The sequence below is a fragment of the Haemaphysalis longicornis genome, unplaced genomic scaffold, assembly GCF_048455015.1.
Source record: "Haemaphysalis longicornis isolate Haplotype H1 unplaced genomic scaffold, Haemaphysalis longicornis Haplotype H1 scaffold_8, whole genome shotgun sequence".
NCBI classification, from domain to species: domain Eukaryota; kingdom Metazoa; phylum Arthropoda; class Arachnida; order Ixodida; family Ixodidae; genus Haemaphysalis; species Haemaphysalis longicornis.
In genome coordinates this window covers 122091228-122119145 of record NW_027526445.1, presented here as the reverse complement: position 1 = coordinate 122119145, position 27918 = coordinate 122091228, and the positions used below count along the sequence as shown (strand labels likewise).

At 47.9% G+C, this 27918-nt stretch overlaps 2 protein-coding genes across 4 annotated transcripts in view; both read right to left on the bottom strand.

Annotated features, from left to right (window-relative positions):
• LOC144148971 (uncharacterized) overlaps positions 1-27918 on the bottom strand; it is an 84097-nt gene that overhangs the window by 50512 nt on the left and 5667 nt on the right. For 2 of the 3 annotated variants that reach the window (XM_077680488.1, XM_077680489.1), the window contains exons 4-18: positions 23936-24235; positions 19456-19763; positions 17578-17700; positions 16685-16849; positions 12838-13005; positions 12120-12200; positions 11913-12033; positions 11450-11567; positions 9953-10116; positions 7523-7610; positions 6028-6138; positions 5761-5889; positions 4788-4865; positions 3855-4018; positions 136-242 (exon numbers count right to left, since the gene is read on the bottom strand). In XM_077680488.1, coding sequence (XP_077536614.1) covers positions 136-242; positions 3855-4018; positions 4788-4865; positions 5761-5889; positions 6028-6138; positions 7523-7610; positions 9953-10116; positions 11450-11567; positions 11913-12033; positions 12120-12200; positions 12838-13005; positions 16685-16849; positions 17578-17700; positions 19456-19763; positions 23936-24235 — 2225 coding nt within the window. The remainder of the gene's footprint in view (positions 1-135; positions 243-3854; positions 4019-4787; positions 4866-5760; positions 5890-6027; positions 6139-7522; positions 7611-9952; positions 10117-11449; positions 11568-11912; positions 12034-12119; positions 12201-12837; positions 13006-16684; positions 16850-17577; positions 17701-19455; positions 19764-23935; positions 24236-27918) is intronic. The other variant, XM_077680490.1, reaches the window with a different exon arrangement.
• Positions 1199-3112, bottom strand: LOC144149688 (uncharacterized). The gene has a single exon (XM_077681340.1). It carries the CDS (start codon positions 3110-3112, stop codon positions 1247-1249), a length of 1866 nt encoding a protein of 621 aa, XP_077537466.1. The 3' UTR covers positions 1199-1246.

The following is a 27918-nucleotide window of genomic DNA, read 5'->3' as shown; positions in this document are numbered from 1 at the left end:
GCAGCAACTTCGAGCTACAAGTTCATCTTGGCATACCTTACCTACAACTGAGCTGCGGAGTAAGCACAAGCAGTGCTGTGCACGTCAGCCTATCGGCATACGTGGGACCCAAAAATAAAAAGGTGGGAAACGCACCTGAGGCAAAACGAAGCAGGACTTCCAAATTACTGGAACGGCCAACACGAGCCGCCTTGTGCAGCGGTGTCTCGCCATCCACGTCCGTAGCGTACATTGAGGCCCCCCTGAGAGAACGCAAGGAACGAAAAGACATGCATGTCCTCCAAACTTTGAGGTGGTGTGGCCCTCAAAAGAGAGAAACCCAGGGTACCCATAAAATAAACGTTTAGATCCCCCATTCAGGCAACAATAAATTGAGTTTGTTCTAACTAATGGCTGACACCGAGGCACATGAAAGAGCTAGTAAACAGCCCACTCTTGAACAACAAACTTTTGTTATGCAAGTGTGCAATAAAATATAAGCCCACGCACAGGTTTTAGGATTCCATGACTGCAACAACCCCGCCCCATTGAGCTATGAGAAAAGTTATTATGACGGCTTCCCACAACAGAACTTGCTGTTAGATATAAAGATGTTGCCACGTGGTTACCAGAAGTGCACAAAGAACGTTTTGACTGTCAACAAAGCACAAGAAATTAAGGGGGCAGACTGGTCTTAGAGCTATTTTTTTTATTTACTGACCAATTTTAATGAAACTGCACAGCAATATGGAGTTTTTTGTGCTGATTTCAAATCTGCAATTAGATTTCTTGTAAGTTCATTATATTTTGGCATAATTAGTGATTAATTGCCATTAGTTTGGGACGCAATTAAAAAATAATCATGGCACACAGAATAGCACTAACCACATGGATAGACAGAGAAATGACTAAAGAATACAATATAGGAATTACTTTTTTGATTTAGCTATTTTTCGTCTCTTTACAACACACTGAACTTCACTCCTCCTGTACTCTGCAAGAAATGGCTCACAAGTGGTGTCAATTGAACACGATAATTTTCCAAAACCTCCACTTCAAAATTTGTTTCCTATATTGTATGCTCCACACGTGTAGGTATCATTAGAAAAAAAAATTACAGCCTTACCTGCTCTGGGTGCCGAGATATTTGGGGACAAAACTATACGAAGTCCTAAAATTTGAGTTTTGAGAAAAGTGCAAAAAACAAATGGCACACGTTTTAATGACAGATACTACAGCGTATGTACAGATTTACAGTGCGAGATTGCTAGTAACCACCAGGAATGTAGTCTGACTGCTTATTAGCTCTTGAATGACGCTTTTTTAGGGCCTGTTGGACTCTTTCAGCTGAGGTGTGCTTGCGAGCCGAGTCTTGTGCTCGTTGATGGTCCTTCTCGGTCATTCGTTTGGTGCTCTTCACGCTAGGGTTTAAGCTGAGGGCTTTCAGGATTCCTGATGAGGTTTTCGCGTTGCCAGCATTAAACCTCATCACTGCCTCTGCAACAGCGGCTTGAACAGTGAAGAGCGACGCATGGCGCTCCTTGGGTGCCAGTGCCCAGATAAGCGAATGAAGGCTTTCGTTGCTATTCTGGGTTTTACCCCGTGAACACCTGTCGAGCAGCTTCTTATTCGACAAGCGCTGATAAATTGGAAGCAGGGCTTTGCACACGTGTGGTGGGAAATTATACCGGTGCTTTGGCATGGGTTCTCCCTTGGCAAGTGCTGCATTTTGGCGGCACCAAGAGTCGGGGCCAGTCGGGCACAGGATGTGATTGTACAGTGCATCATTTGACGTAATGTGGTGGTAGGTCGCCATGACTGCCTTTTCCATTGCCCCAACATCACCTTTGTGAGACTTGAGGGCCCAGCCGTAGTAAGAGCTTAGCTTGGTGACAAGGTCACCCGTCAGCCTTCCCTTTCCTCCAAGATTTTCTGAGCCACTACCCTTGTGCTTTGCAAGCGCAGTTTTTAAATTGGTGAACATGCGCTTCTGTACATGATTCACACAATCTTCTTTTTCAATTTGAATGAACCCGTACACCTTTTTATCTTGCAAGGCGAGGAAAGTTCGACAATCGCCATCACAGAGAATGGTTGTGTATCTTAGCCCATACTTTTGAAGCGACCGTTCGAAAAGGATAAGGGCTGCTTCCACTTCCATCTCTCCAGATTTTTTTTCCGTGTTTTTCTGGCAGGTGTGGGTAGCACGCCAAGCTTCATAGGCCGGATCACCTTCCTTCGGCCCTCGCTCACACCCCGCGCAAAAGTTGCTCAGCACAACATAATCGATGACAAGCCCAGTGAAAAGTTCAATAACCACACCCACACCTATGTGGGATGAGTGTCCACGAGACATCCACGACCCATCATACGACACGGCAATGTTCCCGGGGTTAGCGACATCCAGTTCACGGTAAAGTTCGCGAACCGACCGTGCGCTTTCACTCGTCACTTTCTCGGCAGCGCGAGCTGCCGCTGGGGTTAGCTTTTGCTTTATGTACCCTTGCCAAGTTTTCTTATGAAGACCGCGGTGAGAAATGTTCATGGTTGAGAAGATGTCATTTAGAGCAGCTTGGCGATTTCCGGTAGTTTGCATCGCGCGAGCAGCGAGGATGTTTACAGCGAAAGGGTTCATTTTCTGGGTTCCGTCGACGCGCGGCGAGCTCCATGCTGCCGTGACATCTCCACAGTTCACACACACCACCATTAGTTTTACCGCAAGGCCATACTCGCGGTCACATTTCTCAACGCGAACGTCTCCGCCACATATTCTGCACTTCACAGCGCTAAAAAGCTCATTCACCGACTCGAGGTTCACAATGACGAAGGCCGTCTCGTCGACAGGCTGGGCCTCTTCGTCGCTCTTATCCAGACGACCAAATTTCCTTTTCGTCGCTGGGGTTGACGCAAGCTTCTGTAGTTTTGCTTCGGCGTTATCTTGTCTTGCCTGAAGATCTGCTGGCTGCAGCATCGTTGTATCTCGGCGGACGCAGCTGCTGCGAGTCGGAACTTCCAAGGCCGGTAGGCGGGTTAGGCCTAGGTCAACATCGGCAGCTTCGGTGGGCGACGCGGTGTCCCGTTCTTCGTCACTTTTCTCTGGGGGTGCAGCGTTGCGGTTGAAGTTACTTCCCATAGATTTCGTCCTTTTTCTGCCGAATTTATGTCGCGTATTGAACTTGCGACCCCGGTTCGGCATAGTTATACGCTCGCCGTTATCGAAGATGGCTACCCGCTTGCCCTGCACTTTGCGCGCAGCAGACGCTGCTGATCCGCATCCGCCAATCAGATGGCACTATTTTGGTCACGTGAGCTCAGCAGCCAATAACGGCGCGCATTTGACCTTTTTTTGTACTCTTTTTTCTTCGCGACCAGAGAGAAAAATGAGGCAGCCGTGGCGGGAAATCAAAGACGAAGAAGCGGTCTTTCAAACGAGCCCAAGATGGACGCTTTCGTTAGCCGAGAACGCTAGCTACGCTTGGCAAGAAAAGTGCCGTTTTACCATCGAATTATGAGCGAACTGCGCGGTGGGGTGCACTTAAAAATGATATTTACAGTAAAATACAGCGCCTTTTGGTGAGAAAATTTGCAAACTGATAGAAAAATAGCCGCGGATGCCGAAAATGCCATTTTTAAAAAATCGACTTTTTGGCCATTTTTCGGCCTCAAAGACCCGTCTGCCCCCTTAAAAAAATGTGAATCAAATTGAATAATTTCGCACCACAATGCCCCGAGGTACCCAAAATTTAATGCCATGATGACACAGAAGGCTTTTGCAAAAAAACCAAAAAGACAACTCTGCTCTTTCAGAGAGGGCCAGATAAACGAGTTCCCCTGAACAAGACAGTTTGAAAAGGTGGACCACGCCATGCACCCACCTGGCCAGCAGCAGCTCGAGTGGTGCCGTGTTGGTGGCGACGGCAGCATAGTGCAGCGGTCGCCACCCGTGGCCATCCTGCGCCTCGACGTGTGCCACGCTACTCAGAAGGTGGGCCAGGTAGCTGTGCTCCGGGTTCACGGCCGCGCAGTGCAGGGCAGTTAGCTGCACAGGGGGAGAGAGAAAAAGAGAAAGGGCACAAACTTAAACTTCTCCCCTAGACAGCAAACAGATGGCAAAGGGGCACTGCAGGCACTGCCCGTGCCGAATATTTACGAGCATTGCCACAGAGTACAGAAAAAGGGCAGTGAAGCAAATAGGAGCAGCAGGTGGCAGCCATAGTTTGCAAGGGTTCTTGGTGCAGAGAACTGTTGCTCTGCCACTGACGACAACCTCGAGTTTACTGATGCGACTATTAGGCAGCTTGACCTCAAGTATGCCAAGATGGTGCACACAATCTGCAAAGTCTCCCAGCTATGCCAACCCACCCTCAACCCACCCTCCCTCAAGAAATTAGGCTACCAGTCATGTGACCACCCGTTCAGTAATTAGGACACTGGGTAACACTACATCCCCTGCACTGGGGCACAGGTTCTACTCTTTCTTATCCTCCTGCAAAGATGACAGTCGTCGCAACACTTTGTATTTGCCATTCCTTTTATTCTTGCTACATACGAACACATGCCAGTAACTTCCTATTTATTTAGACGTTTTCCAAGAATTACACCGCATTTCAATTCAGTTCAGTGAATTCTAGATATGTTCAAGCCCTTCGTCCAGGCACTTAGCATGCACTTAAATAATAATAATAATAATAATAATAATAATAATAATAATAATAATAATAATAATAATAATAATAATAATAACAATAACAATAATAATAATAATAATAATAAAAAAAAACCGAAGAAATTGACTAGGTTCTACTCACTTCATAAGGTGCTGACGTTTTCTGCAATACTGCAGACTGCTGAAACTCTGACAGTGGTTGCTGGCTGTTCAGCAACACCTGGCAACCAAAAAAAGAGAGGCACAACGGGTTAAAGTTGGCTCAACGAAACAATGGAGGCCAGTTTCAAAGCCACTGAGATTCTTTGCACGAGAACCCACACATTCAGAACAAGTGTACGACGATGTATTACGATAGAGCCCCAGAACTAAAGGCACAACGTCAGGTCAAATGACCCTGCAAGGATTGATCAAACTGCCCAAAGACACCGGATGAGAGCGTTCTTGAGAATTAATGACTGCACAGGTCATGTAGGCAGAGGCACAAACAGTAAACCCAACATTCCCTGCTAACTTTTTCCACGTCACAACTCTCTTCCCCAAAGGTGACCCAAGAACATTTATAAGTGCTCCTAGCATTCTACGTTTCCACAGCATTCCACAGGCTATGGAAAGAACAGAATGCTAGGGGTCACGGTTAGGGATAACAAAAAAGCTGCGCGGATTAGAAAACAGACTCGTGTGGAAGACATTCCAGCTCATTCGCACTCCACAAGTCGCTTTTTATTTTTGCTCCAGTTCTGCTGGCGGCTAGGCGAAAAGGCGAGAAACTGGCACAAATTTATAACTGAAACTGTGAAGATGAAAGACACAGGACAAACACTTGCTCTCCAGTGACTTATACATTGTTTGCGTTCCTGTCTATTCTTTGTGTTAAATTTATTAAAAGAAGCATAGGACGAGGAAGTGGAATAAGGCGGTGCACAGAATGCGAGCCACCAGGCTAACAGGTTCACTACCAAGAAAGGAGACTAGAAGCAGAGGAAGACGCAACAACTCGGCGGAGGGACGCAATAATTCGGGCACGGCCTGACAGGAGCAGTTGGAAGTGTACGAGAGAGGCCCTTGGTCCTGCAGGGGACATAGATGGGCTGATGACAGGACGTAGGACCCACCTGGCGAAACAAGGGGTGCGGCTTGGGCAGGCCACGCTTCTTGGCTCGAAGAAACAGGGAGCCCGCCAACTTGATCTCCCCGTGGCGGAGGCTTGCCACAATGTGGCTCCACAGCGCCTCCACACATTCCTAGAAAAAAGGGCAGCACAGTTGTCGCGGTCGGGCAGCAGTGCAGGCTCCCGGGGGGGGGGGGGGAGGGAGGGGGTGTGACAACTCAATTGAGTGGGCCCTGAACAAACACGCTTTTAAAAAAGCAGCACAACATACCGTTCCCGTGAAGAGCTGGTTCACGGTCTCAAAGGCAACGCCGTGCCTGATGGCAACCTGCAGGGCACGGTTTCGGTTTATGCCGTACTCCTGCAGGTACTGGTCACTGTCCTGCAGGGTTGGAAGAGGGGGAGGGGGGGGGGAAAGGAGTAGGGGGGGAAAGAGGTCAGCTCCACAACAGGTTGGTCATAATTTCATAAAACAGGGTACAATATTACCAAGTTAAAAAGATTCTAAATTACGAGTAGAGCAAGTAGAGGGTAGAGATATCGGACAGCTAAAAGTGAAAGCGAAATTCTGAGACAACAGAAATGTTTACGACATGTCGCTTGAGCCTCTCACACACTTTGAAACAGCTGCGGAAACGGTATGAAGCTTTAGTGGCCCACCATCGGTCCAATTCACGCAAGGGCCACAAAAGGCCTGTTTAGGAAAGGGTAAAATCCTTCTAGAATTCTAGGCAAAAGGCACCTACACAGATGTATATATAGTGTGCCAGTACACAGATTGAACGTGCCCACACTATCAGGATGCAAAAAGGTAAGCGGGCAAGTAGAATCGGCCCAATGACAAAAGCAGAAAAGGCGCTCAACAGCACCTTTCTCGTCCTTTATTCGCATACCGCCAGCACATGTTTGCAGTGTTGATGGCAAGTGCTCAAAGCGTGACACACCCTGCACCAAACTAACTAAAAGTTCCAAATCACTGCACGGAACATATTTCGCACGTTTTTTTTTTAAAGCAGTATATTTCTCGCGTTTAACAAGGTTATTGCCTTGTTCATTCAACAAAGGGACAAGGCTATTGCCTTGTCCCAATACATTTTCAAACATTCAAACTGATGCCAAATCGAATACCACATTGGGCATCCTCAATTAAACAGTCCCAGATAGGCCACGGGCAGTCTGTCCTCCGACTGGAGGCAGTACGGTCTTGCCGAACTCAACTTGCCTAATCACATAGTCCGAAAGAACACATGAGAACATCGAGCACCGGATCGCCTCCCGGGCATTATGCAGACGGCTAATGCCCGGGAAGCGTCTGCCGAAGGCGTCGGAACAGTCTGGGACTGATAATCACGGATGCCCATCATTTGCTGCGATATTCAAAGTTTCAAATATCCCCCCCCCCCCCCCCCCCCTCCCCTTACCCCAGATTCTGCATTTTAAAGTTTAAAATACTCACAAAACTTTGCCGTTTACTTGCACATACAATTAAAAGGAAACGACCAAAGGGTAGGATAAAAAAAAAAAAAAAACCTGCCTTTAATCACTGTACACGCACTGTACACGCATGTGTGTACGCACTTCTTTCTCTTCTTTCTTTGTTTCTGTCTTTTCTCCGACACCCTTCTTCCCCTCCTTTAGGCCAAAGAGCCATTCCACAATAAAGATTTTTCATTCATTCAATCACTCACACAAGTACAGACCCACTGGATGCACTGCAAGCAAGCCAAAAGAACCAAAGAAGTGAAACTGCTCAAGGGCACACTTACCAAGAGCAAAGCACTGTTCCCATTTTTGGCCACTTCCGTTCGCACCAGCGGCAGCTGCCCCAGAGTGCCGGACTCCGTGGACAGCCATCTGCACAAACACGGCCACGGGTGAGCGGAAATTTCTTTTTTATATGGCACGCTTCCGAAGAGTAGTTTTCCCAATTTTTTTTTTTTAAGTTCTGCCACAAAAATGGATTTCTCAAGGGTGACAGAATAACTAAGACCACAACACTTTCACCCCGCCTAGACACGTAAAGCGATTTTTGAGAGTTACAAGTTTGACAAAGCAACGAGCCGAGGAATACCTGCCGCCCAGCTTTTTGCTTGTCGAAGCAACTGCACGCTCCTTCCGCATACTGCCAATGTTGACCGGTCAGTGCTCCCAGTAATCGGGCACAGCTCCATGAGAAGGGTTGTTTGTTTTCAGTTTTTTTTTTTAATTGGGGGGTAAAAATCGGGTGCTATTTAAAGGAGCCATGAAGAGAAAATACAACTTCATTTAATTTGAAAGAACTAGGATTCAGTATCTTACTCAGCTCCATTAGAGCCACAAAAGATGTTTTTTTAACGGAAAAAAAGCAAGAAGTATTTAAAAACTTTCAAATTTTGCGCCACAGTGACGTGTTATGAGCAAGAATGACGTCATACGGACCAACAATAAAACATAATTTTCAGTGCGTTAACTGCACGTTAGCATTCAAGTGATGCGGTCAAATGGAACTACAGGCCCCATTACAGACGTTCAGTCATGTGTCGTCGCGACAGGTCAGTTAGGCGGCCGCCAATCGCACAAACAAGGTTCCGTGACGTCGTAGAAAAGTTGCGGGAAATTGGCTAGGGGGTCGCCTTGGCTTCACACGTTTTCTTTAATATCTCCGTTATTTGTTCAAAGATTGCGATGATATTGGCATCATTATTATCGGGCCTAAGCAGTCTTTCTAATAAACCCAACTTGTATTTTGTCTTCATGGCTCCTTTAAGGGGAAATGAGTTTTTTTTTGCAAAACCATTCCAAAAATTTTTTTTTTTTTTCGGGTTAGATTTACAGATGTACTAAGTGATACACACAGTCCATTTTAGTTGCTATCACAATCTTCTTAACTCTAACATGTTAAAATTGGCGTTTATTTCAACCTGGTAATCGGGGGCACTGCAGGGTTTTTTCTAGAAAAGCCTCTCCAAAATTTGCCATTTGTTTGGAAATGAACCAGTAACGATGACAATAAAAAAAAATTGATAACTTCTAAAAAATGAAACATTTTATCCACAAAGAGGTAGTCATGATTCTTCCCTCACCCCTGTTTACAAACTGCGTCATCTGCATGCGCAACATGTCGGTCTTCACTCGAGACCTGTCTGATCACTGAACGTATCTCAACTGGGAGAAAGTTCCCTAGACAACACCGCTTCCCTAAAAAATCCCTACACGTCAAATGTCAGTGCAGCATTTGCCAGTCTGAGGTAGTGAGCGGTAGGGTCATGCCAATGCTCAAAGAGTTCGGAAGCTGCGTTTTTGGGGGTTGCTTCCAGCAAGTGCTTCTTGAGAACGGCAGACTGTCAGCACACGACTGTGCAAATCGCTGCTTTGAGAAGGCCCATTCGGGTGGGTAGAAATCGGGTTTAACCCGATCCTCCTGAAACATGTTCGGGGAGTAAGAATTGGGTAAAATTGGGTGTTACCCAAAAACGATCAAACCTATACATGAGGGAAGCATCGAAGCGTAGGAGGCTTTGCACCGTGCATGGTGAGCAAACAGAAGAAAGTGCTGGCCGCAGAGAAATTAGTTTTGTCCCATGCGAAGCTTGCTGCTATTCCTTATTGCTCCAGTCATTTCTGCACAACAAGCAAGGCCTTTTTTGTGTGTGTGAGGCTGGATCCAAGTAAGTAGCAATGCTGGCTACAGTAAGATAAACTGCACGGCATGGAGGGGTTCCCCGACGAACTTTTGTTGTGGGCAGTGCCACCTACCGTTTTTTTAACCACCAAAACCACCAAGTTATTTTTGTGTTTCACGAAACTTATTTCTAAAAAGCTATGGCACAATGTAAGTATGACACAAGACCATTTACAGCAATTAAAAAAAAAAAGAAGAAAACATTGCAACAGGCAAAATGAGAAACCAACCACTGAGAAGCAACCGATAGGGGGACTACTCATCAGCTGAGAAGTGCATCAGAAATTTCCATCGCAAAACGTGCAAAATAACCCCCCCCCCCCCCTCCCCTCTCTATAACACTATAACAAGGCCAAGGTCAGCGACAGAAGGCCTCGGGAAAAGCCAATCCTGCCAGTTGTCGCTCGAGGGATTTTTGCAAGCGATGTGCCTCGAAAGGTCTGCCGTTACTCGCGAACTCCTTTCACCAACGTCGGCCGATCTGCGTGGGTGGCACTCAAAAGAGACGGCCACCAGGCGAGTCAGTGAAGGGTACCTGTAGTTGTCGTAGCCCCTCTCGCAGAGCAGGATGTTGGTGGGGGCGGGGGCCAGCCGCTCGGGAGTGGCCTCGAGGAGCAGGCGCATGGCCAGGTAGTCCTCCCGCAGCACGCTGTAGTCCAGGGCACTCAGGCGCACGGCCACGCTGCGCACCAGCCCCAGCTGCACACGCCCCCGCCCCAGCCGGGCACAACCCCTCCCGTCAGTGTCCTCGCAATTCCAGGCAAGCAATCCACACGAAGAATGAGGGCCCCGAAGCAATCTGCGCAGACCTCGTGTACCCTGACGTTTTTTTTCGCATTCTGCCTTGATCAGACAGCTGTGGCAGCCAAAGAAAAAATGGCAGCATCTCCACTCCGTGGATGATGGCGAGGGTGCGGAGTACGGGGACTCGAAATGACATCCAAGTTGCGCCCCGAGTGACATCCGATTTGCGTCCTGATTGTCATTCGATTTGAGCCGCGAGTTGCACCTCGTTTATTGCCTAAATGAAACTTCAACTCACGGATCAAATTGAATTTCGCTTGATTTTCGCTTGATGGTGGTGTGTGCTCGGATGGACTCGGACGGACATTTGGAGGTCCTAAGGAGGCTCCGCACCGTTACAGGCGAGGGAGTAAGCCGTTTGACTCTCGGGTACTAACTCACGGCCTTAGCCCGATGGGTAAGACAACTGACACTTAACTCTGTTTGGTCTACTAGACACAGGCTCGAATCCTGCCGGTTCCTGTGTAATTTTTTGCGATGGTAAATGCTATGCGCACGGACGCGGACGGGCATTGTGCGGTCCTAAGGTGCTCCGCACCTGATAACTACGCCCCATTGTGTGGGTGGGTGGGTGTGATGGAAGTATCCCGAGCCTTCGTTGCCACTGTAACCAGAACTAGTACTCTCTGAATGACATCCAACTGAGCACACCAGCAGGGAGTAAGGTGGCGGCAGAAGATTGAAAAACAGTATGTTACAGTGTGGTAAGGGGCGAACCACCTTTACAAAAAAGAATGAACACCCTTGCCCGCTTCTTACGCCTTCTTCCTTTTTCAGGAATGCGATGCAAGGCTACTATTAGACACATTTCGAGCAATGAGCGCTGAGAAACAAACTCCAACAATGATGGCGACTCACTCCAAGTAACTATCCATGTAGGAATAACACCACCTAACTAGCGAATTCCACACTCTCAAAATTAGCCCTCGACACAAGTGTCGAAGCCCTCTACAGGAGAGAAAATGTATCACACGTTAAAGAGACTGGGCAGAACCAGCAATTCAACTCTTCAGGCAATCCCAAAATCCTGGAGACTTTAGGATTCCCTGAAGATGCCTGTTGTGAAAGTACTGCAACACATTCAGGTGTACTGCATCACGAATGGGCCGCACCAACAACACACAGGCACAAACAACCTCCCCGAGGACACTGTCCCACTTTGAGGTCACAGAGGAACCAACATGGCCCACAGCCAAAAAAAAGAAGAGCGGAATCGCACCGCACTCACCGAACAAAAGCGGTCCTGGTCAGCCAGAAGGCTCTTGAGCATTGCTGGCTCGCTCAGCAGCACAGCTCGGATGAGCAGCTTGCTGTCGGCCAACGTGGACACCGACACCAGTTCCGTGCTGCCCAGACAGAAAACGCGCAACAATGCGACCTCAGAGGCAGTCTCAAAAAGACAACTTCACCAAGCAACAGATTACACTTGCCAACATGAAGACAAAATATGGTGACGTTAGACTGGGTGGGGGGAATTGCAAGAATTCAGAAAATACCTCAGGACACGTCCAAGTCCACACACGCAAACAGGGAAATAATTTCCAATTTTTCCAAACTTCGTTTCAAAGTTTACACAACAACTGTGAGATTACATCAGCGAGGACAGATAGTGCCCCTTGCCAAGATATTCAGTTGCACATGAGCTATGCCTAGTCGAAACAGCGTGCCTTGCCCAGCCCAGCCCCGCTCACCTGGGCGTCTCAAAGAAGGGGTCCTTCTCGAGGAGGGCCACCTTGGGGTTCGGCCGCAGGGCTTCGACGGCCGCAGTGCTGGCGCCCCCCCGCTTGGTGGCAGAGGAGGCCGCCTTCGACGCTGGCCCCCCACCGGGAAGCAAGGAACAACGTCGGAGTCAGCGCCCCTTTCCCGCACAACGCGCACGCGACGAGAGAAGGTCTCACCTGCGCCTCCTCGCTTGCCCTTCAGCTTGACACGGGTGCCCATTGGACGGCCCTTGGCCCCTTTCGACCGCCTGCCCACATCTGGGAAATGGCACGAGGGAGAGAGAGAGAGAGGGCGTCTGAAACAACAAACTCGCCAAGATACGCCGTTAGCTCCTGGTTCAAACTTGTTTCTTAAGCAAAGCGTCCTCCGTGTTACATCTTAGGGGAAAACTGTCAACTCTAGGCTCAATACCTGTCCCCTTCCCTTCCCACCAGGCTGAGGCAGGGGTGCATCTCAAGTTAGTTAAATGACAACCACCACTCTTTTTCCGCGCATACTGACACAGTGCATTATTGCACGCCATCATTACATGTGGTACACGTCGAGCTGGCAAGATTTCCCTCCAGCCTTTCTGGTGACAACAGAAGATGAAAGACAAAACGAGGGGGACGCAGGCACAGCGTCAGTCTGCGTCAAGCACTGTGTCGTATCCTGCCCTTTTACTTTGCCTTCTGTTGCGCTATTGTCACCATTAAAATACCACAACCTGTCCAGTATTCCGCACTCGTGAACGTATTCCCCACAGTTACGCATGTTCCATTAAAATGCACGCCTGGCATTGTGTTTGCGCATTTGGCACATGCACCAACTCTGCTGACGCTGCCTCCTTTCATTACTCATGCACCGTCAACACAACGGAGTCATCAAGCAGAAAACGAGATTGCGCAAACTGACCAGAGTCCGAGTCGTCGTCGTCGTCGTCGTCATCGTCATCGTCCTCCTCCATGTCGACGTCTGCCCCCGCCTTCTGGCTGGCCCTGCGACGGCCCCTGAGGCTGGTGGTCGGGGGCGAGGCTTCCGAGAGCTCCCCTTCTTCCTCCTTGCCCACAAAGGACACATCCACTGCAGCCACGCCGAGCAGGAGGGAGGGGGGAGGAGGAAGCCGAAACGAGAGAAGAAGAGGCACAACAACAACCTATTGCAAAATGGCAGTGCACGCACGTGTATGCAAACAAGAGCAGCACGTCATCGCTGAAGTTTCTCCGCTTCGCACAGGGCAGTTACACTCCTCAGCCCACTTCACTTCATGCATTTCACTCGCCCCGATCTTGTCGCACGTGGTGCAAGTTACGAGGATTTGGCACTGGCTACGACAAACACAAGGACTGCATTGTTCCAAAGTGGTCGCGCACTTTGGACACAGGAGAGCCCATGCACGCAAAAAGCCCCAGAATCATTTCACACAGTGCTGAAAGAAAAAAAAATGTGAGCAGTTCCATTCAATGTGAAAGCTGTCAAACTGTGGAGCAGTGGTTTGCCAGTGAGTACCTTGTGCTTGTTTTTTGCAGTTTCCATATATTTATTAACGAACGCCGCCTGTATAACAACGCCTTATACAGGTGGCGCTGCTCCTACTCTCCCACCAGGAGGGGCTGTGGCTCCCTCTGTAGACTAGTTCCAGTATCAGCCTGGTGTTGATACCGAAAGTAGTCAAGAGAGGGCATCGCAGCCCCTCAAAAGGCCAATAAAGACACACTGGATTGAGTTTTCATTAATTTGGCGTATTTGATGGGTTAACTGAAGTTTTCCTTCATATTATTGTGCCCATATTTGCGGTCTCCTCCACGGCAATGGTGCAGCGCAAAGATCAGCCTCAACACTTTGCATATGAGTAACGGGTGCCTCTTTGGAGCAATGAGATAAATATTATCTTTGTAACACGAGGGATGCAGGTTCAATCCCGACCAGGGGAAGCAGTTTTTTTTTTTTTTTTTTGAAGCCTCTGTTTGAAAGCGTTACGCCGTGACCTACAACAAGCCAGTCCCCTTCAGTGCTCCACACTTCAAATCACTCTGCTTCTTATTTACAGCGCCTAAGGCAACATATGGCCAGTAGACAATTTCTAATCCCTACAAGGCTGATTTTGATTTGATTGTAGGGTTTAACGCGCCGACGCAACGCAGGCGATGAGGCGCGCCGTAGTGGAGGGCTCTGGATTAATTTTGACCACCTGGGGATCTTTATCGTGCGCCGAAATCTCGTACACACAGGCGTTTTTGCTTTTCGCCTCCATCAGAAAAGCGGCCGCCGCGGCCGGGAATCGAACCCGCGACCTCGTGCTCAGCAGCGCAACGCCTTAGCCACTGAGCCACCGCGGCGGGTAATCCCTACAAGGCTGCCCACATGGAGGCTATTACCTGTTTGGCACAGATACACTAGATACACTGTAAACGCAGCTTGCATCAGAGTGCCTTTATAAGCACGCTTTTGATGACAAAGATCAGCGGGCTTAAAAAAAGAAAAAAAAAAAAAAATTCTGCCAGAGAGAAGACAGCAGTAGTAGTGCAGGAGAAGAACCACTAAGCTGCTGGGATGCAGCAGCGCCCCACACAAGCGTGCTTGTTAGGGGGACCACGACTGCAGCCAGAGCCATGCACTACTAGGCCAAGGTCACAGAGAACAAAATGCAGAGGGAGGGGGGGAGGGGCTCCGCAGGAGCTCCTTGTCACTACTGGCCTTTTCTTCCAAGACCGCAACGTCAGCCTCTGCTCCCTGTTACGGCTCCGTCTTTTCGAGCAGGTAGGCCACAGCGGCCACTTACAAGATGAAGAGGCAGGGGAGCAATGCTGCAGCAACGTTACTGTTATTCCTGCCGACGCTCTACCTCAAAACGGTCCGCTTCGCAACCACTAGAAGGTGCACAAAAAAAATGTCTACAGCAGCAGCAATACGCACCGTTAGTAACAGTAAGCAAAAAACAAACATTGGCCGATGCAGCTTCTAATCTATGCTTAATTAGCAAAGCACAGCCTAACCTGCTCAGTAAACACTGTCCACCCAGTTTAGAGGAGAAGTGTGTGTGTGTGTGTGTGAGACCTGTTTGGAAGAAAGCCAGCAGCCTGCCACAAAGCCCGACAGGGAAGAACGAAAGAAAAGCCGGCCACCTCAGAAAAAACTGCACCAACATGGAGGTTTGAACAATAACGCCAAAGGTTTATTAAGTGACACCAAAGTGTTCTAGAAGGTACATTATAAAGAACAATGAAGAGTTAGAGAAGTCTGCTCTCTTGGGCCCAAGCAAAAATGAAGGCAACTATCATTCCCTTTGTACCAAGTAGCTATCAAGAAGTGTTAGTCAGCATGCCAACAAGCAATTTATTACTGCTGAGTTCAGTGTGACAACTGTGTTTCCAGGAAGGAACAAGAATAATGTTGTCTCACATTTCACAAACCAAGAATGCAGCGGGTAGACAATTATCTGCAATTACCTGCCACAGGGACAAAGTCAAGAAACTGTACTCAACTAATAAAGCGACCCCTTCACATTGGCTGCTTAAAACTCAGCAAGCCTTGAGCACTAGCATTATGAAAAGCGAATAGCAGAGAGCCAGTTTCACCACCTCCAAGCCAAATCTCAAGTTAGTCCAGGTGACAGTAAGCTTCACACCCCCAAGGAATAGAACAGTTCCCCACAAACAAAGAAACTGCAACACGGAAGCCAGATTTTGCATAAAATATGCCTGTGACCATTGTGTCTCAAGGAAGGGTGTTACCCTGGCAGGCAAAATCAAAAGCCGCGTCCACAATAGGTTTAGACGTCAATGCTTGAGCCCTGCTTGGAGAGAGTGAGCTCCATGCACCCCACGTGTTGCTTACACTGCCAAAAGAACAGGTCTCCGACCCTGGGAACGTGCCAGCATCTGGCTACATCCAATCCAAAAACCTAGCAGCAACAAAGCCTCACAGGAGGCAAATAGGTGCAGTGCAAAAAGGAAGGAAGGAGAATTGTACCAGCCAGGAGGGGCAGAAGGGGCAGGAAGCATTAGGAAGGAAAGCTTCCGATCGCTTGAGCGAAAAATCTTGCATGAATCTTGTGCGCTCTGTAGGCCTCTTCAATTCCCAAATAGCTTGAGGGCTCATTTAGAGACGCCAGATCTACAGCTGTCAACACAAACAAGCCCCAAGAAAACTGCTTTCTACGAGAAAAGAGGCGCAGAGGGCCAAACAGAGGGCCTGTTCTCTAAAGAATGCTGACGGTACCTGTCTTTAGCTTCCTGGATCACAGTACTACTACACACAGCCGACACCATGCGACATTCATGCAAGATTTTTCTCGAGCTTTCAGACTCGCCGTGCCCACGGTTCTGTCGGACTGCAGCCAGAGGCAGAGCAGGGGTTCCGCATGTTTTCGGATCGTGCCTATACACTGCGTTTCGATGCACAGGCAAGAAACCAAAGCCATTGTGCTCCGCGGAGGCTTGGCTGCACTCCAAGAGAACTTGGCACGGGGTACTGTCGGACTGGGGGAATATCCACACAGGCAGGATAGGAGGGGGAGGAACTCAAGCAGCCGTGGCAGCAGCAGCAGCGGGGGGAACAGCAGCAGCTATGGGACGTCGTAGGGGTGGTAAGAGGGACTAAAAGCAGAGCGTGCCAAGCATCCACGCACCGACCAGGAGAGAAACCACTGGACACGCAGAGAATAAGCGTAAGGTGGAACGTACGAGGGGGGGAATACAGCGAGCGAGCGAGGGGGAGTGGGGGGAGCGGGTGGACCAGTGTACCGAGTGATAATACGAACCTCCGTCCATGGTTAGTTGCCGAGGATCTGGAATATCCATACCATTCTCCACGTTGAGGGCCCGCTGCAGGATATTGAGCGTGCGCTTGCGTTCCTCGTCGGGCAACAGGTAGCGGCCCCGGTCCACGCGACGCATCCGCAAGTTGGTCAGCACGCACTCAAAATCTGCACCAGGGTAGGCAGGAGGGGAGGGGACGGGAACGCCGCTCTAGAGAGCTTCTTCGCCTTCCCTTTAAACCGAGACCAGTCAATGAGCCCCACAAAATGTACTGAAGTGCAAAAGCTAAAATTCTCAGTGCCCCAGAAGCAAAAATTCTACCATGCGTCTAAGCAAACTGAAATGGATCCCAACCCCACCACTGCTTCACTTTTAAAAAAAATACAGATAATTTCTTATGAATTGAATATCCAGTACACTATGTGGTTATTTTCTGCAGCACACATAAGGTTTCCATAACTTGCGTTGGACGAGCGTGGATTAGTACTCTATTTCCACAATTTTTTTTCTCTCTTCCTCTCTAAATACAAGCCGGCTTACTCCTTACAATCCCTTGTGAATCGCACCTGTTCTGCAACGTACTTTATTTCCTGCCTGTGTAACCCGCACCAGCAATTGGTAAATCCGATAAGTTGGAGTGCGGGAAATGCGAAAATTCTGTCTCGATGTGACAATGCACGACATGCCACGCTGCTTGTGTGATCAGAGCCATCACTGTGTTCTCTCCCCTGCTCTGTCCTGCAGTATGGGACACAGTGTTACCCTATCTTGACTACAACAGCGCCTATCGTTCTAAGGTTCCAAGGTGAAATACACCCCCGCACAAAAGTGAGAGCATTGAAGGAAAGGATAAGAGGACAGCACAGTTCCACGATCCGAAGAGAACCGAACCCACCAGTGTTGTCATAGAAGTCAGGAGCGTATATGTCGGGCTCGCTGTCATTGTTGAGCCACTGGATCTTGAAGCGCTTGCTGCTCTTGTAGACGTTCTGGGCGGTACGGCACACATAGAAGCTTCCTGCACAGAGCAACGACAAGCCCTCGACTGACACCACGGCTGCACATCGCAGAGCCCCCAGGAAGCAGGCATCTCACACTGCCGAAACACGTGTGTGCCAGGGAGACGGCAATGAATAATAATAGGAAGAGCAAGGGGATCAGTCAATGTCCCCATTTCTGCCACACCTGCATTGCCTGTTGTCGTTATTTACCAACCACGGGATATGTTTCCTCGACTTCTGTGTGTTATTACGCGCACTCAAGACAAAACCCGGCTGCAATATTTATCACGATTGCAGTATCTACAAATACATAAAAAATAGGTGAAGAAAAATACGAAACTCTACATTTACGTCAATATCATAGTTTTAACGTACAAAAACTTCTGTTTCACAGTAACGAGTAGCAAAGATTAGGCTGTGTTCCTCCGATTCAAAGCTGCAGCCACAGCTGGGAATCAAACCTCTGATCACGTGCTCAGGCACTCACTTTACACTGTCTTTGCTGTGCACAAATACGTTTAAGGGGGCACACTGGTCTTAAGGGGGCTCACTGGTCTTTAACCAAAAAAGTTTATTTTTGCAGTTATGATGATGAAAATTGGGGAGCACATGTAGTTTCTCATTCTGATTGTAGATATAAAATTTGTTTTTGAGTAAAATGATTATATTGAAATTTATTTGGATTTTTATATTAAATTTTTTGACAGCCTTTGTAAAAAAACTGCTGGAGGGATGGAGCTAAACAGGGAACCAGTGAACTGTGCACTAATCAAAGAGTGCAATAAGACTAACATTATCGTTCTATCTGGTCTGTAGCAGAAGTTACAAGCATTTGAAGTTTGGGCTTGAAAGGTGGCAACCAAAAAAACCGGTTTTGCCTTCCAGGCCCAAACTTCAAATGGTCGTAACTTCTGCTACAGACCAGATAGAATGATAATGTTAGTCTTATTGCACTCTTTGATTTGTGCAGAGTTCACTGGTTCCATGTTTAGCTGCATCCCTCCTGCAGTTTTTTTACAAAGGCTGTCAAAAAAATGAATATAAAATCCAAATAAATTTCAATATAATCATTTTACTCAAAAACAAATTTGATATCTACAATCAGAATGAGAAACTTCATGTGCTCCCCAATTTTCGTCATCATAACTGCAAAAATAAAGTTTTTGATCAAAGACCCATGTGCCCCCTTAAACCAAAAATGTTTATTTTTACAGTTATGATGATATAAATTTGAGGACTACAGTTATGATTACAGAGATTGGAGGACAGTTGTAGTTTTTCATTCTGATTGCAGATATAAAATTTGATTTTGTGTAAAATAACTACATTCAAATTTATTCAGATTTTTATATTTGATTTATTTTAAATTTTTTGTAAAAAAAACTACCGGAGTGACGCAGCTGAACGGAGTAGCAGTGAACTGCGCACAAATCAAGGAGTGCAGTAAGACCAACCGTATCATTCTGGTCTGTAGCAGAAGTAACGACTGTTTTAAAGTTAGGGCTTGGAAGGTGGCAACCAGAAACGGCAGCTAGGCTCACGGCTGAATTTGAAATGTGGGGGGCCAGAATACACCGACCACGGCACCACTCGCCAAGCCCATGCTGCACCGTGACCAACACCAAGAAGAAAACACTAGCGCCGTTTTCCTAGGCCAACAACAACGCACAGATTCCAGTGTTGTTTCTCAATGAGTGAGTGCAACGAAAAGAGCAAGCAGCAGCCCCCCCTTTTGACCCCCGAGGGACGTGGCTCCTGCCAGCAGCACTCACCGGTCTCGTTGCGCACGGCCAGGAACTCGCCCTTCTGGAAGACGACCACCTTGTCCTCCGGCGGCTGGGGGCCCTTGCTGCCCCCGCCGCCTCCTCCCCCTGTGTTGGCGGAGGAGCGCATCACCAGCACGGGCAGGGTGCCGGGCGACTGGAAGGGCTGGTACTGCAGCCGCATCCGCTTGCTCGCCCGGCCCCCCGAGCCACCCGCGTCCGACGACGAGGCCGGGGAGCGGGGGCTCTCGCGCTTGCGTGCCCGGCGGGCGGGCGGCGTGGCCTCGGGGGGAGACTCCTTGGCAGCCTCCTTGGCACTGGGGGGCAACAACCAAAGAACCGGAAGTGAGGAGGAACGAGCGACTGACGGCACTGACAGCGCATGGGGCCAAGCTATTGCTTTTAACAGCGGAGCTTTCTTCGGTCCCCGTGCAAATAGTTAATAGGAAATTCCGCTTGGCAAAGTGGAGAGGAAGAAAATGCTAGGCCAAGAAGTGTGAGAGAAAGTGGCAAGGAGGCAAGGAGCCCACGAGCAGGTGTGGGGAGTGCGCGCCTCAAAAACGAAATGCTCCCCGTGGCAGGAATCAAATTTGGGTCCTTCGCGTTACAAAGCCAGTGTCTAATCGATTCCGTAATCACCATATTAGGGGTGCTCACAGCATTTCCTTTGGGTTCGTGGCGCAGGTGCTGGCTTTGGATTTGGCTGAGTTGAAGTCGGCTCTGGCTTCGCACTTCGGCAGTTTGGATTTTGGACTTTAGGAGAGTGGCTTGTGGACTTGATTTAACCCAGTTTGCACAAAGAAAGAGTCTCTTTTTTGATAATCTTAGCCACTCCAAAGACTCCAACTTTTTTTTTTTTCAATAAATGTTCATTTTCTCTCTCTCTCTCCCCCTCTCTCTTGAGAGGGGCAGACCGAAGAAAAGCCAAGCTAAAGCTCGCAAAGACCACCAGCTCCGCTGCTTCCTCAGTCTTCGCATCTCAACTGTGAAGGTAGCCAAATTTTTTAACCTGATCTTGGCGAAAAACACAAAGAGAACTACCTTTTCATCGGTATGCAACAGAGTGACAGGATGGGTGGATCAAATGAAGGCTTTCTAGATCAAATGTGGAGCACCCCCAAAGTTTTTTTTACACTACAGTGCACTGTTTGCAGGGTTCCAACAAAATACTCATTTGTCGTTTATCCGAGTATGCTTGCACAGTTGGGCCCATGTAACAAATTGGCCACCTCCAAGTACCGGGTGCACTTAAGCTATGCCTAACGATCTGCACCTCTCATTCGAATAACCTTGGCTTTATAAAGTTCACTGCGGATTGCTGCTTTTGCAGTGCTTTTGATTTTAAATATGCCCCCGGTAGTTAAAACCACAACAAGAAAGGTGGTCTTAATTGCCACCAACCACTAAAGCCATTCACTGAAAGTGGATAATATTCCCCCACCTTGCAAAGTAAGGTCAATGCTTGCATTTTTCGCACCCACACCATGAATCCAGAAGGTGGGCCAGCTTATCACTACAGACCAAATTTTAGGCAAATGCCTATTTTGTTCCTTGAGCCCTTATCGCCCAAATTCGATTTAAATTGGAGGCTAAAAAGGGCTTTTAAGATGTTATCATAGTGCCTATAAGCGCCTATGTTCAAAACTAGCACATAGACAAACACTGTTCAGCCTCAAGTATTGTTTCATACGCCTCCACTCTCGCGCGGCGCAGGCGGCTGGCGAATACGAAACCACGAAGAGCCATCAGGGGAAAGTAGAGTGAAGAGCAAAAGAAGAAAGAAAAATGTGATGTACACGTGGCTTTTGTTTTGTTTGTAATTCAATTTTCAAGGCGTTCACAACAACCTGGGTGGAAACTGGCTCTGCACAATTCGAGCTGGACAATAGAACGCATACAAAGCTTTTTTTTAGTATCCTCCCCTTCTGGTCTTTTTGCGACCTAGCTATCTGCTGCTCTACCCTTCTCAGCCATGCCGAAAAGAAAGACACTAAGGAGTGTGTTGATTCTGCAGTGGACACCCAAAACTCCTCCATCAGCAGACCATTCCTATCTTTGAAGAGCCCACGGGCTCTAGAATAAAGAAATCTGTTTGGCTGCTAAACACCCTTTGAAAAATGCTCTTCAAATGTGCGGAAGTGTATCTGGCAGTGTTGGGACGTCTTGCCTGTACAATTATCGTTGTGTATGGGAAAATCGCCAGAGGTGTACCTGACAGTCCTCATGTAAGAGCGTGGTAATTTCTAATGAATAGTCATCTCTGTTACGTATATTATTTGCTTTTTTGTTGAGTCGTAAATTAATTTTGCCACGTAGACATAAAGGAGCACTTTTTTACTCAGTACTCCCAGCTTTCAGGTATTCTTTTTCATGCCCGTTTCCCTATATGCGACGCTTGAGCAAGCAACAGTGCCCATTGAACATGAATGTGGGCAGCGCACTTGTTGAGTTGATCGTCATTGGAGCCATTTGGATTGCCACTGGAGCCAAATGACTGCCATTAGTCCAGCAGTTATACGGAACGATTTAGTGGCTATGCTCAACTGTTGGCCCCTTGGTGGCATCCCGAACAATAACATTTTAGGTTTTCCTGTTGTAGGTACCGGTCATGGCGTCTTGAGAGCCATAACCCGTCACGGCGCCTTGAGCGTCCGCTACTGATCGTCGAATAAAGCGTGCCAATCCTGATTTCACCCCATCCTAACCCAATTTCTGCAATAAGAACTTCCAATGCAAGTCGCCAGATAACACCAAGTCACCAGATATCTGTTCCGACGAGGACAGAGCTTCAAATTGGCCATACACCACCAGCTGCTCACTTGCCAGTTTCGTTTCCATATGAGGGTATCTCCGGACGTCCAGTGTTGCTCCTTAGTTGAACTGTCCTTTCGGACAAAGTCTCCAATAAATTCTATACTGTTTCATTTCAACAACGTTAGGTGGCGCTGCAATGGAGGAAGCCCGTAGTGCTGATCTTTTTGATCGCGCGACAGCTACAAAACCAAAGTTTGTAGGGCACGATTCTAGCGCACCGCACCTCATTCCTGCAAGCAGGGCTACAATAGTGAGTCAAAAGGTGATAATAAACCCCAAGTTTATGTTTTGAGAGATAAATGACAGTGGGCGTCAACAAGCATCAACCATGGAGTTTCGGTTTCAATTCATGCATGTTTTTCCGCATCACGTGCTTGTCCCGAGTACTGTGCTGGCCGTAAATGCAAAGTCAGTCATTGGCAAGATGTTCTGACGTTGCGTGGGGACAAATTGGTGCGACCCGAAATTGCACATTTTGAAATGGAGGTTGGGCTTCACCGCATGGCACGGGCACCACGTGTGCTAACGTTTTTTTTTTTTAATATATATTTGACAAACTGTTCCGCACAAGTCAACATTATTTTCTAGGATGTGGTCTTGAAATGTTTCCCTACCAAACGTATATTTGAGATTTTTTCTACTACTGGTGGTTTGCTATACACAACTCCTTCTTTATAATTTTCTTTGACAACTTGACAAAAATTTTGATTTTGATATATTTTCTGCAACTATGATGCATGAAAACATTTTAAAAATTGGTGTTATTGGAAAGGACATTAAATAATCTGCATTTCGTGTTCCTGTAATTAGTGCCTCACCAATTTTTTAGGAGAAAAAAAATTTTTTCTTGGACCTCCCAAAAATCAGTCAATTTTCCCACAGTAACAAAAGAGTTAACCAGGTGAAGCCACAAACTAGTCTAATAATCAACACGTCAGTGCAGCGGAGTCTTCAAAGCACTCTGAAAAGCGGTTTTATTTCTGCCAAGCTTTGGCTGCAATGCAAATAGTTTTCATCTCATGGCAAATACAGCCCCCCTGCATACAGTATCCTCTGAAGTCGGCCCCTGTTCTCAACACCCATGTTGTGAAAGGCAGCTCGATGCACAAAATGCTCGAAGCTTATCATAGGCTGCTGGGCCAAGCGACCTTGACTACATGTCAGGCTTCGCTACCAAGGTGGTCCCCACGAAAAACTCGACTGTCTCGAAGCCAGAGACGATGCAGGTTTCTTTCAGAAACCAAAGTTTACTGGAGCGAACTTGCGCTTCACTAAGGACTGAAGCAACACACAAGTGGTGAAGGAGCCATCAACAAAACGATGTGCACAAACTAGCGTTCGTGAATCGGATGCCGCAGCGTTTGCCCTGCGAGCACTTATCCTTCAACGTTAATCCTTCGAAAACCACTGAATCAGATCAAGAACATTGGCGATCAAGGGTGAACATTCTATAGTGATGACAAGTGGTGCACTCTTCCTATCAAATTAGATAGCCTGCGCTGTATTTGAAAGAAGAGACGGGAACGCACGTCTCATTTCTACCTCAGATCAGACAGCTGGGCGTGGCCAGACACTGGCAACAAAACACAAACAAACAAACAAACCAGAGGGTGTAGTTTGAGGCAATGTTAAGAACTGCCACTTCGACAGGAAGATTTTTGTGCAGCTCTCTTACGGTGGCGGGGAGGTGGAGGCCGTGCCGTCTGTGCTGGGAGCAGCAGCAGCAGCGGCCACAGCAGCGGCGGCGGCGACCGCAGCACTCCGTCGTCCCGATGTTTCCCGCGCAGGCGGTTTGGCTGGCGTGCGCCCTGCGGCCGCCGGTGCAGGGCCACAGTTCCGTGCGGCGCGGCGGCCCCCGCTGGCCGGAGCTGCCGCTTCAGCATTGCTCGTGGTAGCCGACGCTGCAGCCGACGATGATGATGAGCCTTTGCTTCCCGAGGACGCAGAGGCTGTGCTGCTCTTCGCAGCCGCTTTGCTTTGGAAACGGGTGGAGAGGGGAGGGGGAGGACAGATGCAGCGGTTACAATCAGTCTTGGACAGTAATTAGTTACTAGTAACGCAATACCGGCAACTAGTTACTTTTTCAGTAATTTGTAACTGTAACTAGTTATTTTTTAAGTTAGAGCAACTTGAGACTGTAACACTGTTACATTTTTACAGAGTAACTGTAACAGAAAATACCGTTTGTTACCGTTATACAAAGCTATCCATTAGGTGTGCACATTAAAGGCCGGCGTACAGATTGTGTTTGCACCTTTTTCAGACTTTTTTCCTTTTGACCTTTCACTTTTTAAACAACACGGCTGCTCTCGCAGCTTAGAAAAGAAGGTCAATACAAGGATGGATTATCCTTCCTGCAGAAGACCGAGGTTGGAGGTCGGTCTTTGAAAGATGTCAAACTATTCCTTCGTCTTCAGCGAGCAAAATCAAAGGGGAAAAAAAAAAAAAAAAACAAAAAAACGGAAGAGGGAAGCTTTTGGATGCCAACTTTGAGAAAGAACTCATACCAAGTTAGAGGAGTTTTGACAATAAATTCCCCGACACCAAGCAAAAAAGGTTGACGCAACAAATAGAGAGTTTTAGTTTGGCGCTTTTACGCTCCGCTCAGCAGCTAAGCAGAGCAGGAGTGCGACTGCGCATGCGCTCTCCGCTTGGCGGCTAAGCGGGCTAGCGGAGCGAAAAGCACGGTCCGCTAAAACGCAGCCTGAGCGGACCGTCGTAGCCCTCTCCGCTAGCGCAGCGGGGCGATGCGGGCGCCATCTCGCGCGCTTGCGACGACTTTGCTTATTCTAAGATGGCTGCCACGCCTGCGACGAGCGCCGCAGCTTCAGGCTGTTGTTTGACGCGCAAACCGCGAAAAGGGTTCTGCATCGACGAGGGCTTGTACTTGCTGAGAAAAGTGGCGACTGCAAACCCATTTCAAAACTACACAGAACTATTCTAGTTCACTGTAACTAAACGCCGCGTTGGATCGTTGCCGTCGAGAGGGATTCCAATGGATCCGGAACGCAACTTTGTTGGCTATTGCGTGGCTATCATCAAGTCGAAAATTTATTTTCATCCATTGCAATTGACTAGTAACCCAATACGATTACACGTGTCGATACTTAATAGACAAATAAGCTATACGTACTGGTTTTACTCCGTTAAAGGCCAACTGCACTCAAATTTTACCTGGACCAAATTTATTTTTAATGCGGAGTAAGCACCCCCAAATCAGCTGGGACACAAGTGGTAGCCCCGTGAAATGCCTCGTTAATCAGTCAGAAGCGTTTAAAGAAGCTCCGCCACAGACCACACTGCACCTGCCGGCGGATCGCGTAAACAGCCATGACGCGCCTGTGACGTTCCAGCCGACGGGGGCTTCTTCCTCTGGCCAGCCACGCTGCTGGAGAACCGGTCTAGCTCTGCTGTGTGCGCTTCACCCATGCGCTGCCCGTGCGCGCGTAGAGCTTGCGCGCAGACATTCCCCCGAGCTGGTGACCATTCGGCCGCTCGCTAGACGGCTGCAACGTTACTACAATGGCCGCGCTCTCCTCGGTTTCGGTTTCAAAATCGCCGATTTTTGCTGGCCGCTTGCGGCATCTACGCGCATAGTTCAGCTGTTGTATTTTGCATGTTGCTTTCTTTTTAAGCAGACTATAAGAAAATGAGGTTTTCAAGAGGTCAAAATTTTGAGTGCAGTTGGCCTTTAAAGTGGCAAAATGTTTTTTGGTTCTGTTTCATTACGCCAAACTTGGCCAGACGACGCTGCTAGTCCGAAAGGTCCGTTCCGCTGCGCATTACGCGTAACTAAAATGAGAAAATCGCTCGCCGCTCCGCTGCAGCTCAGTGTTGCTACCCGAAGCGGAGCGGAGCGTGACGGTACAGAACAGTTGTTGGTGTTGGGCTTGAGTGTGCCCCTTTTAGGTTCCCTTCGTCTCGGGTTTTACCACATGTGCTTTTGACTACCCGCACACCTTAGTGCGTTAATACTAAATAAACTATCATTTGAATTGCGATAATTACTTAGTTTTATACAGTAACGTAAAAGTAACGTTACTTTTCACAGTAGCGATAACTATAACAAGTTGCTTTTAAAAATTCTGTAAATGTAACTTTAACACTGTTGCTTTTTGCTGGTAACGCGCCCATGACTGGTTACAATAAGCTGACACAACTGTGTCGCCTATCTGTAGCCAGAAGCAGATTCACTTCCGACGACTACTTGCTTGTTTTGAATTAACTCAACAGGCCAAAGAAGCTATCGTTGCAGACTGCTCGGTGGTGAATTGGATCATTCAGCACTACCACCGGTAATACATGTTAAGCGTGCAATACAGCTTAATAATCTCACTCCTATTGAATGTATGGTAGCCATCGTCAAGACCTTGCATGAGAGACCTTGCAACCAGCAGAAGCGTACCTAAACCATAGAGCAACCCTGCTGGATGGGCAGTTGTTCGCTTGAACGTCCCATTTGTGGGTGGCATGTTTATTGTTAACGCCACAGTTCATTAGTACTGCTCAATTGGTCATATGGCAGCACTGCGCTTTCAACGCACATATACATACATACACGGGCACACACAAAATTTAGGAGCCCAATTATTTCAATTGATGTGGTGGGGGTCTGTGCTAGCAGCAGCTGCTTTCTTCCAGATGCGAGAAATTTCTCTTGGTTAACCGAATTCCCCCCTTTCCTCCCTCCGCTTGTACACTTTTGCCTAGTCTTCACACAAACTTCGGTTCAGAGTTTCCGTACAGTCAGAGTAATACTCCGACGACCACAGTGGGAGAATCAAGAAAAAAGAAGTAGGGTGGCGTTGGGGGGGGACAACTTATATTTTCATACACGTACACTGCCCCAGTTGCACAACAAAGGCGCCAACAGTATTGCTACAGCGATCTTACTGCATCTCAGTCAATGAAATCTTCCTGTAAAATGGAGCAAGAGCGATCCCGTACTTCTGCTATGCCCCTCCCCCTTCCCTCCCATTAAGCAACTCTGTGTTGTTCTATTATCTTTGCTTATTCCTACAGACCTCGCAACCTCACCATGTATGCAACATCTGCTTGTGCACATGTGAATTAAATATGGGAAGTGAATCCAGATCGTCGCCTGAAACGTCTGTAGAAGAGATCTGGCCACGAAAAGGAAGATTCGAGTTCGCCAATGAAGAGTCACCCAAAAATGTGGCTTAGTGATTGCTACTGCAGCAAGCAACTAAGACCATTCACCACACTGAAACATGGCAACAAAACTCCCCAAAACGATGGAAGCGACTAGAGAAGCCCCGATTGCCCCAGCATGCTGCCAAAAAAGATGAATAGCTCTCACAATATATTCTCTGGTTGGCCCAGTCAAACAGACTGCCAATTTTTTCATCCACACAGGCAAGTTTCAGCCCCCTTATCCTTTATGTAATGTAAATAAAACAAACACACAAAAAAACCAACAACAAGCTGGTTGGTAGCCAATTTCTACGGTGAACACTCAGTGGGATGAAAAATTAAGGGCAGAGTTAAAATATGTGCAAATCGGTAGCAAGCTCTAACTTATCTCCAGCTGCATGAACCCAGAGAGAGATCTGGGGTCGTGAATTTTTTTTTTAATCGAAACACCGGAATAAGCAGGCATGTACTAGTACAATTGTACCGCACACCTGAGCAAGAGAA

Excerpts from the sequence above, each read along its gene's own strand:
- LOC144149688 (XM_077681340.1), bottom strand. The coding sequence starts at position 3,112 with ATGGGAAGTAACTTCAACCGCAACGCTGCACCCCCAGAGAAAAGTGAC.